This window comes from Ambystoma mexicanum, chromosome 1p, assembly GCF_040938575.1.
Source record: "Ambystoma mexicanum isolate Mex_15411 chromosome 1p, UKY_AmexF1_1, whole genome shotgun sequence".
Taxonomy (NCBI): domain Eukaryota; kingdom Metazoa; phylum Chordata; class Amphibia; order Caudata; family Ambystomatidae; genus Ambystoma; species Ambystoma mexicanum.
In genome coordinates, this window is record NC_090921.1 from 633,868,055 (window position 1) to 633,883,139 (window position 15,085).

The 15,085-nt window shown below is 51.1% G+C and overlaps 1 protein-coding gene across 2 annotated transcripts in view; it reads right to left on the minus strand.

Annotated features, from left to right (window-relative positions):
- LOC138577770 (disintegrin and metalloproteinase domain-containing protein 10-like) overlaps window positions 1-15,085 on the minus strand; it is a 680,452-nt gene that overhangs the window by 215,614 nt on the left and 449,753 nt on the right. For both annotated transcript variants that reach the window (XM_069649653.1, XM_069649654.1), the window contains one exon: window positions 1,441-1,612. In XM_069649653.1, the coding sequence (XP_069505754.1) occupies window positions 1,441-1,612 (172 nt within the window). The remainder of the gene's footprint in view (window positions 1-1,440; window positions 1,613-15,085) is intronic.

A 15,085-nucleotide genomic window follows, 5' to 3' on the forward strand; every position in this document is an offset into this window, starting at 1 on the left:
GGCCTGACTCACCATTGGCTACCCATGGTGAATAACTACTATGTCATTCCTGTTCCCTGACCTGACTTCCTCGTGGTATAGGAACCTCCTGTACCCTTATACATGCTTGCTAAATTGTTAATAACATTTGTACTGTATCTTCTGTATGCACTATTGTATGTAACTAAGCTCAAGTATTCTTGTGACTGCTGCGCCCGGCTACCCCTGGGTTTTGGTGCGCATTATCAAATAATAAACTAAACTAAACTAAACTTGTGCATCCGCCCTGGATTCTGTACTGGTCATCTGCAATATAGTGGCCAGCGGTAGAGGTTCTTGGAGAAACTTGTTTCTGAATGACGATGACAGACATCCTCATATGATCCTCAGTCGGAAGGCCTCTTCGTTCGTGAACTTATGGAAGTCATAGTGTGCCACCAGCTTGCAAAGACGACTTGTGAAGGCGTCCATCGATTCACCCACCAGCTGGCACATTGTATTAAAAAGGTGTCTCTCTTGGTCAATGTTGTGTTGATGGGCGAAGTACGTGCTCAGCACTTCTTTGAGGCCTGTGTATATCTTGACGTCTTCTCGCAGGAACGTGGGTATAAGGTCTTCTACCTCATCTCCGACCAGATTCACTAACAACCTTCTGTCAAATCTGTCAGGCACGCTTTCATCATGGGCATGCAAGTAATTCTGCACCGCGGACATCCTCTTCACTTGGCTCCCCTTTTGACATTTTGGAGACTAGATGTCCTTGCAAAGGCCTCGGGATTCAATCTCTTGAACTTCGGTTCCTCTTACTGGAATCCCATCCTCGTCGCCATTGTCGGGTTCTCCCTGTGTGAAAGGGGCAGGGAACTGCTCTTAGTGCACTGGAATGAACTTTGGTGAATCACACCGAGCCGGAGGAGGTTTCAACCTGCCATTATTATTTGTGCCGGTAGCTGCCGAGCGCGAGATTCCCCCATCACACATGCGCGATTCTCCCGCATTCCCATTGGCGGGTGCTTTCAGTAATGGAGCTCGGCTGCTCCGTTAACTGTGTCCTCTCCAGGACACGACAGGCGAGTGCCCTTCATTTAGACAATGAGCATACACATTGGATAATGAAAATGAATTCCTGTTAGTAATAATGTGGTATACTTTGTAAACTTATTAACTTTAAAAGTCAATAAAAAGTTATTTAAATCGCAATGATTTTGGAGTGAGAGGGAGTTCAGTGTTGGGTACCAGCAGAGAAGCAAAGTTGGGGGGGGGCATGTTCTGGTGTCTCACCCTGGACACAATATTGTCTAGAAACTGCCCTGCTTACCAAGAACCCTTTATGCAATTATAAACGGATAAGAACCTTTTAAGTCTGTGACTCTGCGTACAGGTGCACACACAAACATGCAGAATCACAATACTTCATCAATGGGGAGCATAGTATCAGGCAATGAAGTCAGTGCCACTTACCCACAAAGCACTGGTCTTTCTTGGAATGCAGGATTTTCCCAATGAAGTCGATAGTGCATGCGGAAAACCAATTGCTGTGGTACTGGTTCTCGTCCACGGCGTAGGGAAACATCAGGTAACTGCCTTGTTTGTCGCCTGCCTCAAACCGTTCACATTCTTTGCCACCATCATGCTAAAACAGCCAAAACCGATATGTTTGTGCTCAGAAACATCCAAAAGGATCCATTAAAGGATTACTAAATGCACACTTCAATTTAATTCAAAATAAAAGGCTCTGAAAACACCAGTGCAGAGAATGCCGCTTACCGAAATACTGAGATCCCAGAGTGCGCAAGCAACCCATGGCCCTGCCTGAGAAGGTCATCCAGCCCTATTTTTTCTTGGAATTCTGGGACTTGTAGTTTTGAAATGGAAAAGAAAAAACTACAACTCGCAGAAGCCAAAGGGAAAAACAGGACTGGATGACCTTCTCACGCATGACCATGGGAAACTTGAAAGTTCTTATATTGTGAACTATATGGCTGCCATGTTATTTAAAACCCCCTTTTAAATATTTCCCCTTTGAGAACAAAGGTAAAATGAAATAGTGATGCACCAACAGACAGTAACAGAAGAATACAAAAATCAGATAGCAGCCCTTTTATTGTAAGAATTCAGAGACAGTAGTGTGAAAGAGCTACCAACTTTGAGTTTACCCGGTCTAGCCAGTGATGTCAAATAGGGGTGACAACGACTTAACACTTTAAAAGCCACCGCCCACAACCTCCACTCCTCCTGACATAGACACTCAGCAAGAGCATGATACCTCAGCTAGGATACTCAAAATTGGCTAGGATACTGACACATATGAAGAAAAAGGGGGCCCTGCCACATAGCGGGGAGATTCCCATTGGACACCCCCCCTCCTTTGGTCAGTACAATAAAACAATGAAATGAATACACAGACAACTTTTTTTAAAGGTTCTTTGGAAAACACAAGGTCACAGTTTATTAGGAGCAAGACAACTTGGGACGGTCCCAGCCACATCACAAAAACAGTCAGATACGGGTGAACCATGTCACCTCTTTAGCCACTTGCAAAACTGACAAACTGCTGGTTACTCCCAGCTACACTGGTACTACCAGCGGGACACTCGGGGGCACTGACCAGGAGATTGTTGGCCTAGAGCCCTAAGGATGGGAAGTCAGTGCCCGTCGAGGGATCGGCTCGAGCCCGGCCAATCCCGAGCCTCTGCAGCTGCAGCGTGAAGTCCCTCATTGGCTAGGACCGCCCCGATACTCCGCCACGCTTTGATGGTGGCTCACGCTGCCATCAATGCCCCCAAACTTTAGGACCTTACTTCTCTTTCAAACTTTCACCTAACATCCACATCGTTACCATACTCACCATTGGTTTATCTGCAACCTGCCCTCCTTAGCGCACCCAGTATAGCAGTCAAGAAAACGTTGTTGCCTTTGTCAGATAAGTGGACCCCGTCTGCATCAAAATGGGAAGGCATGGAGCTCAAGCAGCAATGCCCTCCATACCCCAGGCCCTCTGCCTTGGTGAATTTCTCAACACTTCTGTTGAGGCGCTTCCTGGATTTTTCCATGCCAGCCACAGAAATGGCGTCTCTCCAAACCTGTCTTTGCACCATTTCCGACCAGAATATTTCTGTCCTGGTAACTCGTGCGCCACTATGCGCAAAGTCACCTGTATTTGGGCCAGCAAGCGTCCGCGACCTAACTTGGCCAAATCTTTGCCCCCTAAATGAATCAATAACCTCCTTGGTGCTCGCCTCCACTGGAGTCGCCAGTGAATGGCAGGCAGCAAGGAGTGCCACCTCATTCCAGGAGTGCCCAGCCATAACACTCGGTACCCTTGAATCCCAGGTTGTGGCCGATCGTCCATTGCCTAGCCCTTTTCTCCGCCCGTGCCACAAATGAGTGGCCGATCAGCCACACTGCATCATCTGTGGGGAAAAACATACCATATCATAAGTTTTTTCGATCCCCCAGGATCTAACCCGCCCAGCTACCCAGCCCCGGACCTTGAGTGCGCTTGGTATCTAGTACTCTTCTGGAAATGCACTGTGCTGGGGGCGGACATAGAGCCGATAACGGCCCGACTCCCACCTACCCACCTTCATGATCGCCCGAGGAGACATGCCCTGTTTGGAAGGCTGTGGTAGCTGCGCCTATCCTAAAACTATGTGTGGACCATCCTTCACCTTGGATGCCCAAGGCCCTCAAAGCCATTGCCAGCACTTTGCGAAATTGGAATACAGAAAGGGGGGAAGTGTCGGCGTGGGTTAGCAGGGGGCCAGCACTCGTGGCTCTTAATTGTATAAAGAGCTTAAAAAGGTGTACCGGGCAACATCCCGCGAGGGGGGCCCCATGTAATACTATGTTATAACCTTTTCCTTGCTGGTCCGTTTTGCTTTTCCTTAACAATATACTGACCCCTTCACCTGCGTCTTTATGGAACAGAGATACATCCCCCAAAGCAATGACCCTCCCAGATGTGTCCTTCTTGGATGCAGAAACTAGCTCACTAATCCTAAATGCCCCAAAAAAGGCCCTTGCGAATGCCAACTTGAATAGCGCCATTTCATATTCACTGAAGCATATGCTAGGTAACATGGCCAACAACTTTACCAATAACCCAAAGTCGATTGGCCTGCGCACATCCTTAGACCTTGGCTCCGAACGGGCCCAGCCTTTTAATGCAGAGCGCACCAAAAACCCTTTTGTGGGATCACCTTTCCCCTCCAGTTTGAAGTGGAAGGCCACCGCAGCCAAATGCGATGCCGCCCAGCTCTTTGACATGCCTTCTGTTTGTGCCCAAACCACAAAAGCGCGTACCTCTTCCTCAGCAGTCTGATTTTCGCCCTGCAGATAAGAGATCACGCTCTTGAATTTACCATAACCTTGCTGGTATCTACATCTTACTCCGGGCGTGAGTGAGCGCTCACTCAACTCGGCGAGCGCCCTGTCCACACCACCAGCTGCAACCACTCCTATGTGAACTGCGCTCCCTCCAGTTTGCCCTCCGGGTGGGCCTTCCGGAACTTGGACCACTGAAAGCGAGAAAGAGCCTCAGCAGCAATATTTGCAGTGCACGGCACATGTCGAGCTCTAAATTCAATGTTGTGGTACAGACATAATTCCACCAATTTTCTGAGCAAGCTCAACATTGCTGGGCAGGATGCCGACTGTAAGTTAATGGCTCGTACCACTGCATTGTTGTCTGACCAAAAACGCACCCTCTTGTTGGCCAGAACCTTAGGCCATAACAACAATGCGACAACAATGGGAAACATCTCTAAGACCATTATGTTCTTTGTTCTGCCCTTCTTGTGCCACTGCTGTGGCCACTTCTGGGCACACCACTCAGGCCCTAGGATCACACCGAAACCTTCGCTTCCTGCAGCATCCGAAAACATCTGTATCTCAGCACTGGTCTCCCACGGGGTTTGCCAAATCTGCACCCCATTAAAGCTGTCTAAGAATCTGTACCACATCTTTAAGTCTTCTTTCAGGGCAGCGCTTAATCTAATGTGGTGTTGTTTCTGAACCACACCTGCTGTTGCCCTGGCCAGCCTTCGTGCAAAGACCCTGCCTGCTGGGATAACTTTGGCCGCAAAATTAAGCTTACCCAGAAGTTGCTGCATTTTTTCCAGGGTAGTCCTGTCCCTTAACAAATTATTCACAATCTCAGCCTTCAATCCCTTTACTTTATCATCCGGTAACCTACAAGTGCCCTCAACAGTGTCTATCTCGATGCCAAGGAATGTTAGGACCCTACATGGGCCCTCTGTTTTTTCAGGAGCTAAAGGAACCCCCATCTCTCCCATCAATTGTTGGAAAGCAGACATTGCAATTGCACAGTCACAGACCCTTCCTTGCCTGTAAATAGAAAGTCGTCCAGATAATGAACCATTGCCCCCCGCTGCTCTCTTCTGCGCGCAGCCCACTCCAGAAACGTGCTGAATGTTTCGAAAAAGGAACAGGATACTGAGCAACCCATGGGCATATACTTGTCTACAAAGAAACCCTCCTTCCACTGGAAGCCCAGCAAATGGAAGCTGGCCGGATTCACCGGTAATAAGCGAAATGCAGACTCAATATCCACCTTGGCCATTAAAGCCCCTTTTCCCATACTGGAAACCCCCAGCATGACCTGATCAAAAGATGCATAGTGAACAGAGCATAGTTCCGAGCTCAACCAGTCATTCACTGACTCACCCTTTGGGTAGGAAAGGTGGTGGATGAGCCTGTACTTACCCGGCTCTTTTTTGGGAACTATGCTTAGGGGTGACACAATGAAGTTGGGGAGGAGTGGGGCATCAAAAGGTCCCGAAATTCTGCCTAGTTCCAGTTCTTTGCTCACTTTCCTATCGACCTCCCCCGGCAGATCCTTCGCTGAAGTTAAGTTCCTAGCAAAACGGCAGGTCAGGGGTCCCTCGTAAGGAATAACAAATCCTTCTGTGAAACCTTGAAATAGCAAATCCCTCTCACGCTTTCTGGGGTAATGGTTTAGGTGTTCCACTAAAACATGCAAATTGACTGGTGAGGGACCCTTCTTAGATAAATCCAAATGATGTATTGCTGCAATTGTTACCGGGGGGAAGTGGGTGGTGATGAGGCTCTTACTGTCCTTTCCGCTGGCCCCTGCCCCCAGAGCCGCCTTCCCGCTTGAAACATTTGACCAGTGGATGGCTACCCCCACACATACCACACTCATGGCTGTACCTACACTTGGGACCCCAGTTGCAGCTGCCTCTGTTAAAAAACCGGCATGTTTTATTCCCTGTTTTTCTGTCCTCTTGGGTTCCGTTTGTGCTACCAGATCCTGCAGCTCCTGACTCTTGGCCCCCCCATCCCTGGGGGGCATTGTGAAAGGGGTGCCCCTTACCCCCGTTATTTTGCTTACCATACCAGTTCTTCTTCCCGCTTTTGTAAAAATCTGCCCAGACAATACTCGTCCTTTGTTTACCACCCATGTAAGTGACCCAACCGTCCATCTCTTTCTGGTCCCATGTCACTGCGGGGCATTGTTCCATCATATGTCTAAACTGCCTGTCATAGTCGATCCACCCTGTAGAACCGTACTGCTTTGCCTCACCTAAAATTGTTTCCCTGTATTTGACCAAACCTGGTCCGTGCTCAGGATTCTTTTCCATCACTATTACTGACAATATATAACGCTTTCTCCCAGTTAGCGATGTCCTCCTCCGGATGATACTTCCGGTGCCTCTTATTGTTTCCTCAGCACTTAAAGTGACATTGGGGCCGGCATCCTCTACTGCCAAAAGGCTGAATATGTCTATCTTTTTCCTGGCCCATATCTGTTCTCTAATGTCATGGGGTATGTGCCAGGCCAAGGATGACTTGCCCGATAACAAGGGGGCAATTGTCACAGACTGTTCCGCTCCTAAAGGCGCTGAAGGTGAGGCAAGAGGAGGAGTGGGGGTGCTGATGCTAGGCCATGGGGCTCTCGCGGGAGCAGTGGGGGCGGAAGTGGTGGGTAGATGGTTATTCGTAGTGCTCAAACTGGTACCCTCCCACACGCTCCTCGCCACCGGTAGGGTAGCCGCCCCTGCAGCAGGAGCCCCACTTCCCCTGACCAACAACAACAATTCTTCCAAAATCATCCCAAACCTTTCATTACCTACCGCGCCACCGACTGGTGGCGTTACTCCTGAGTTCCCAGCTGAAACCTGTAACAGGGGTGGTGCTATGGGACCCATTTGCACTTGGTTAACACTCACGACCCCCGGCGCTGCTACCGGTGGCAGGGCTGTAGCCCCCGTCCCAACTTGCGCCAGCTCGCTGGTAGTTTGCACCATAGGCACCACCTGCAACATTTCAGTTGTTTTCTTACCCTTTTGCTGGCGTTTTCTATTGGCAGGTAAGGGCTTCAGTGTGATTTCACTCGGGGGGGGGAGTATCTACCACGGGGGGTGGACAGATCTGGGCATCTTCCACCAATTGTTGGGGGGGCGGTGGTTGGTTATTTCCTAGCACTTTCTTAGCCCAGCCCTTCCTTTCACTGCGCATCCTTTCTCGAAATAACGCCCAGATGGCCCCTTCGTCCTCCTCCTCACTTGAACCCGGAGTGTTGGGCACTTCCTCAATGGAGTGGAACAGGTCCTGTGAGTCCTCCACCGACGACATCCTATACTGAAGATGGGAAAGGTTTACATTAATACCCTCATCAATGTACTGTACAGTGTTGGGCCGGATAAAGTGCACCTGCCTACCGCCTGTTTTCACAAACTTGATGAAAAGAAAATTATTCCTTGCCCTCTACCTTACCACTCTTCTAATCTTTTCGAGAAAAAAGGCTTACATTTTTCTTAACCGCTGCTTCTTTGCCTGTCCTGTATTCAAAATAAAAACCATGCAATCAAACATTTGATTCTTACAACCTTTGTGGATAGTGCCACAGCGCCTGGCTTGATCAACCCGCCTTAATGCTTTCTGATGCCATGTCTACTTCACAGCCCTTTGTAAGGCGGCTGACTGGAACCTGCCACCATTAATGCAGCAAGCGTGGCGTGGCGCCAAATGGTCGAGCACAAACAATCAGGGCCGGTGGCCACACAGAAACAGAAAACATGCTGGCCCACAAAAAACATGCTGACCAATCCGAACGCAACGCCACAATGGGCATTGAGAAAGAACTGAATCAGTCATGCAAGCAACAGGTGCCCCTCATGATGAGGCGAAGCCGCCCGCGCACCCCGAACACACAACGTTCAGGCTCAAATACAAAACAACACTCGAAACTAGAGCCCAGGCCCAGGACGAAGAGGCATACAACCCTGTGCCGCCCTTCATGTCGCGGTGTGGCTGTGTGCAACCTGCTGCCGCCTGCCGATACACCAATCACAAAAACCGAGGCATCGGTTCACGGGAGATCCAGGCAACAATGCCCGTCCATGCTGTGCATGATAAACCAAACACAAAAGTCGCGGCATCCACTTAAGGGGGGGGGCGAGGCAGAGAACCACACCTGTCTATGCAGTGCCTGATGCGCCCGCCAAACATCCACTGAAGTCAAATCGCGTTACCGGGCATGACGTTGCCCGGCTGCTATAGTGTCAGGGCACCAAGGGCTGCACGATGATGACTAAGCTGAGGCGAGGGTGGGGGGGGTGCCCCATGCAATCAGATAGAACTTGCAGCATCCAATCCCCAACTGCACGCTGCACGGCGGCCCCTTCCACCGAAAAAGTCATTTAGCCTTACAATAAAAAACCTGCCCCCATCGGCACATGGCGTGGCAACACTTAATTTAAAGAATATAGGTCCGCTTTTGCCTAAACTTAACTGGCGAGTCTCTCCGACTCTTCACCTGGCCGTCGACTCTTACATTCCGGCAACATGCGCGAAGGTAGAACTGTATCCACCGCATATCCCTAAACACCACACATGGCGCGGCGGCCATTAAACTTGTTGTATCCAACGGACATAATACGCAGCATTTGAACAAATAAACGTGGCACGGCGGCCATGAAAACTGTGTCCGAACTTATCCCCCCATCCATCCTCGTTAGAGCAAGCCCAGGGACAGTATTTAAAAAGAACAAACCATAATACGCATCATTGATCAAATAATTGCGGCACGGTGGCCATGAAACTTGTATCCAAACGTATCCCCCCCTGCATCCTCGTTAGAGCAAGCCATCGGCACAGTAATTAAAGAGAACAAAAAAAAAACATTTTCGCCATTAGGGGCATCACCATCGACAATAATCACTTGTTCTGACACATTAGAATTCATCCCAGCTCTGTGGCGCGGCGGCCATCTAACGCATAATACAACAAAGCCATTTAAAACATTTGCAACTAAGGCCCTCTTTCTTTACCTCGAGCCTCCTCATATTGCAACCATTTAGCGTCGTGCCCCCCAACCCTAGTAACCCCGCCAGCACTCAAAAGCATATAAAAGAGCATATAAAAGTGTTTGAGGGGGTAAAACAGAAGCAGGAAGTAAAAGAAAAAAGGAAGGGGGGGTGGCGTGCACCCCCGGCGCAGGAATTTGTTCAAACATTGCATAAATCGGGTCCGCTCAAGCTGACGCGGCGGCCAGCGAGCAGACCCTTCTCCCGTCCCCCCGATACTTACCAACTCCTCTGCGACGGCTGATCGATGTTGGAACTGCTGGGCACGGATTAACACAAGGCGGGAGCTGCTGGGCAAAGAGACTGATGGGCCGCAGCTCCCGCCCTTATAAGCGTCCCCGGGGAGACCCAACCGGAAGCCAGGTCCCCGGGGACGCCTCTTCCGCCTTGCCGAAGGGGGGGGAAGAGGAGAGGCATGACCAACAACCGGAAGGGGGTGGCCAGAGGGGACAGCCCGCTATGTAGGCCGTCCCTCTAGCGCCCCCTGCGGGGGCCGGTCAGCCTCTGGTTTGTTGGGGTGTGTGCTAGCTGATTATCCAGTGCCATGTCTCTGAGCACCGATGATACACAGCCAAAGGAACCTGAAGCCTTTTGAAGGCAGCGCTCAGAGGAAGTGAGTCCCTCCTGACACTCTTAGGATTGGGAACTTGTTTGGGCTGTGAAGAGGGACATGTTGCTGTATTTAGTGTTGCTCTGGCAGGGCTGTACAGTCTGTTGAAAAGGGGGGCCCTAGGAGGAATGCGTACCTGTTTCCCCCAAGGAGGTGATTTGGACGCTGCACACTGGACAACAAGCGGGTCTGAGAAAATTGGGGCAGGCGACTTTCGGGAGCAAGCAACGATTGGCCATTGTGTCATGTTGGGTCACGTTGTTCCTGATCTTCCTTGCCTCAATAGTTGTGGTGTGTCGGCCTGGGCTGGGTTGTGCGTGGGTGGTGGCCAGGCAAGTTGTCCAGTGTTAGCAGAGCTGGGAGATATATATAATTGTGAAAAAAGGGAGACGGACAAGAATATTATCTGGGGATGTATGAGGGGTTTGGGTGAGAGGCGGTGGGGGTGGAGCAGCACCTGTTGGGCCCGGCTAGCTGGTTTAGTGGTGTTCGAGCTGGGGTTACAGGGCGTGGTGGCCAAGGGGACAAGATAGTTGCGACTGGTGGTGGGGGATTTCTGGAATGTGCCTTGGTCGCGGACCAGTTTGGGCTGGTGCTACAGCAGCGGATGAGGGAAGGTGTGTGGCCTGTGGTGTCAGGGTGGGGGAGTCCACTACGGCAGGGGTGCGCGTTGGTGCTCCCTCCTGGCTGGTGTGGCGCGGCCACTCAAGGGTGGTGCGTCAGTAGGTATTGGGCAGCCTTCTTTAGTTATGGCTGCGGTCTGAGTTAGGAGTCGCGTCTTTGGGCAGGGAAGCCTTAGGTGCGCCAACTCGGGCGAGAGCTGCACAGGAAGAGCAGGAACATGGGTTTAGGATGGTGTGACGGGGCATTTTTTGGGCACTGTTGGGGGGACACTGGCAAGGGGGGCTGTCATTAGAGGGACTCAGGGGTTCGCGGTTTGTGGATTTAAAAATAAAAGAGGATCTGACAAAAACTTGATAAACTTGCAACTAGTGTGTGCACTATTGGCGTGGCATAGTTTGGGGGCAGCGGCCAGATAGGGGGGCGCCATGCCCAGGGAGAGAGTGGATGCGCGGGCCCTGCGCGAGGCCTTCAGCCTTATTAGCATGGCAACTAAGGTCCAGTTGGTGGATGCAGGGGAAAGGGATGTGAGGGAAGGTAGACCTCAGCGCAGGGTGGCCTCGGACGGGGCCCTCGTATCCGTATTTGTATGCACCCCTTCAGCAGGGAAATGGCTGGTAAGGGATAAGGAGAGTATGAGGGGGGGTTAGGAAGTGCAGGGAGGATATGCGGAGCACGGTACACCTTTGTTCAGGGGTAAGGAGGGGCAAAGTGAGAAGGGGCATGCAGAAGGTGGGGTGAGGGAGAAGACGGCGTAGGTAGGACTGGAGGAAGGGGACAGAGAGGAGTGAGGTCGTGGCAGCGGTGCAGAAAGGGGAGGACGTTCTTGAAGAAGAGTGCAGAGGAAGGGGGGAGGACGCCCTCGCCAGTGGTTACACAAGGAGGGGAGAGGTCCAGGACGGTACCTACGGACTGCAGAGCAGCATAGCAGGCGCAGTACGGCCCTTACCACAGCGGAAGGAAGGGCAGAGTATGGGACGCTTCTGCCGGGGAGAGTGGCGCAGGAAGGGGTTGGGACGGCCCCTCCAAGAAGATGACAAAGCAGCACTGGTGTGGATGCCCCTTGCTGGCGAGAGGAAGACCAACCTGGCCCAGGTGGGCTCACCGAACAAGCATAGTATATGGCTGTGGAGAAGGATGGCAGGGAGGGGGATTGCATGGTCTGGGAAGAGACAGCGCATGAGAATTGGGGGATGCAGAGAGTATGGAAGAGGGAGAGTGGGTGGAGCAGGAGGAAAGGGTGGGGGAGGTTAGCGGTATGGTACTGTGCGGGAGAGGTGGTCTAGGGGCGGGCCTAGTGGCTGAGCTAACAGGCAGAGTAGATCTACTGATATTTTTTGTGGCTAGGATGGCAAGAGTAGACGAAGAGGACAGACCACTGAGAGGTGAGTAAGGGAGAGATTGGTCTGTGGTGTGGGTCAAGTTGGGGGCGAGGGTTTGGGGGCAGAGGGCAGAGTTTGGGGAAGGAGGATGCCGGGGGGCTGCCAAGGCACTGGTGAGGGTGGATGGGAGGAGAAGGAGCATGGTGGAGGTACAAACAGACAGGGCACCCGATAAGGAGGTACAGGTGGCAGAGGGGGGCAAGTGGTACAGGGGTGACGTAAGGGCGAGGAGTAGGTAAAAATGTGACCATACATGGGTATGACAAATCATGTAGGGCGCACTTGATGGCAGCCACCAAAGAGAAAACTTGGGCATGGGATGTCATTAAGCTTTTTCATAGGGAAGGGAGAAGGATGGTTCAAACGAGGAAGAGAAGGAGCTGGCAGCGAGGTCATAGGTCACTGTAACAATTGATAATTTGACATCAGCCTTATTGATATATGCCAGTGTGTACTGTGAGAAAATCCCAGAGAGGAATGTGGCGCTGTTCAGATATATAGACGTTATTAGGAAGGCGTGAGTTCCGGGGGTTTCACATGGATAAAGTATGAGGAATTTAGGGCAAGGATGGAGGAGGACCAATCGGCAGTGTGAGGTGAGATTGGCATGAATGTGTGGATACAGTGGATGGCGCAGATGCAGCCGGTGCTTACGTTGCATACAGCAAGAGGCTTGCCTGTGCCATACCGACCGTATCATTGTCGCCCTGCCTAGGATGGGGTGGGGCAGGAGACAGGGGGCAGCCATCCGCGGCATGCTGGGCTTTTAACAAGGAAGCGTACTTGAGGTTGGTCTGTTAGTTCCGGCACAAGTGCAGCAGGTGAGCGGGATGGCCCCTTGTCACTCAATGTTTTTCATGGAGAGACAGGGGAAGGGGTAGGGGTGCATGGAGAGGGATTGTGGGGAAAGGCCTATACTCCACTTAAATTGGAGAAGTTGGACTAATGGCTGAGTTTTTACCCAGGCAGGGTAGCAGCAAAGATTTTGGGGGATGTGTTTTGGGAGGGTTTTGGGTTGGGATATCAGGGGCTGAGGGAGAAGAAATGGGCAGAGAAATTGAAGTCTGCAAAGGAGCGGGCAGACATTGTTGAGAAGAAGTTGCAAAGTTAGTGGCAGAAGGAAGGGTGATAGGACCATTTTTGGTGTTGCCTGGGGATTTGGTAGTCTCCCCATAGGGGGCGGTCCCCAAGAAGGTGGAGGGGGAGTTTAGACTGATCCATCATTTGTCTTGACCAGAGGGGATTTCAGTAAATGATTTCATTGCAGAGGAATTTTGTGCAGTGTCCTATGCGAGTGTGGATCAGGAGGTGGGGCTTGTGAGGGAGAGTGGTAGCGGTGTATGCTTGGCCAAGTGTGACATAAAGCAGCGTTCCGGTGGCTGCTAATGCATCTGGACTATTTCTGGTGGTTTAAGATGCAGTTTAAGGATACGATATTTGTTGATAAGGTGCTGCCCATGGGGTGTGTCTTGTGCACTGTTTGAGCATTTGAGCTATTCCCTTCAGAGGTGTTTTACTTGCAGATCAGGTTTCAGGGGAGTGTTGCATTACCTTCATGATTGTTTTATTCATCAGAAGGGCAGGGAGAAAGGGAGAATGTCAGGAGATGCGGCTGGTCTTTCAGGGGTTGATGGAGGAGTAAGGGGTTTCCTTGGCAGAGGACAAGACAGAGGGGCCGGCATTGGTCTTGTTTTTTCTGGGGATAGAATTGGACTCAGTGGCGATGATCTCACGCTTGCTGGAGGACAAGATGAGCAGTTTGGTTTGGATGTTGGAGAAGGTGGCAGGGACGCATACATTGGCACTGCAGGCATGCAGAAGTTGCTGTGGCACTAGAATTTTGCCTGCAGGACAGTGGTACCGGGGTGCACATTTTGCAGAAACATTGCGCGGTACATGGCTAGGGAGAAGCAGCCACACCACAGACTAAGGGTGTTGTCTGCCATCAGGGAGGACTGTAAGATCTGGTTGTATTTTCTGGAGGATTTTAAAGGAGTGTCGATGTGGCTGCTTGGGGACCCAGTGTCATGGGAGGTACCAGTATTATCTGACTCTTCAGGGGCAGGAGGATTCGGGGTGTACTGGAAGGGGAAATGGTGTGTCGAAAGGCGGACACTGCACTGGAGAAGGTTAGGGAGGAGCACTGCTTTCTTGTAGTTCTTTTTGTTGGTGGTGGCAATGGCATAATGGGGCAAGGAGCTGGAGAATAAGAAGGTGAACTTTAATGTGGATAACACAATGGTGCTCAACGTAGTAAACAGGCAGTAGGCTTAGGATCTCTGGGTGTCCAGGCTTTTGAGGGAACTTGTGCTGTGGTGTCTGAGGTGGAATAGTGTGTTCAAGGTGAGGCACATGCCTGGAAAGGATAACAGCATCACCAATGCTTTACCTCATTTCAGTGCTAGAGATTTCATGGGTTGGCACCAGACGCAGAACAGGAGGGGCACCAGATCCCGGTGGAACTGTGGCAGCTTTGAAGAGTGAGAGCGCTGCATTTAGTGGAGGAGTCACTAGCTGCAAGTTCCTGTGTGGTGTACAGGCAGCGTGGTTATACTCCCTTAATGGTGGGCAGAGTTGGAAAGTGATATGCAATGCGGAGGAGAGAAGTAGGGAGGACGTGGTGAAATTCATACGGGATTGCATGGGTAGGGGTTGGTCTAGGGTGACAATAGTGGGGAAACTGGCAGAGATTGACTTCTATGGGAAGTGGTTCTGGGGTTTCCAGCCTAGTTGCGGTGAGATGGTAAGTAGGATGCTGGAAGGTTGGGCAAGGGCAAAGAGGCAGGGGAATGGACAAGAGAAAGGTGGTTTTGGCTGAGTTATTAGTGGAAGTGAGTCAGGCTATTTGGGGGATATGTTGGCCCTGATGGTTGTTTTTTGGGACGTTCAGAGTATCAGAGCTGGTGTCAGGATGGGGGTGAGGGTTTGAGGTTGGAGGATGTGTAACTGATGGAGGACGCATTGGATATTAGGATCAGAAGGGCAAGGGGCTGTGGGTTCATTTGCATAAGGGGGGGCTGGATTTGTGCCCTATCAGAGTGGTTTAACATGGCAAAGAAGTGCGGGCAGTGTAGGTCTGGTTATTGCTCATGAGAAAGGAGAGAGGGTGACGTCAGGGCAGGTCCTTGAGGTGAGCAGAA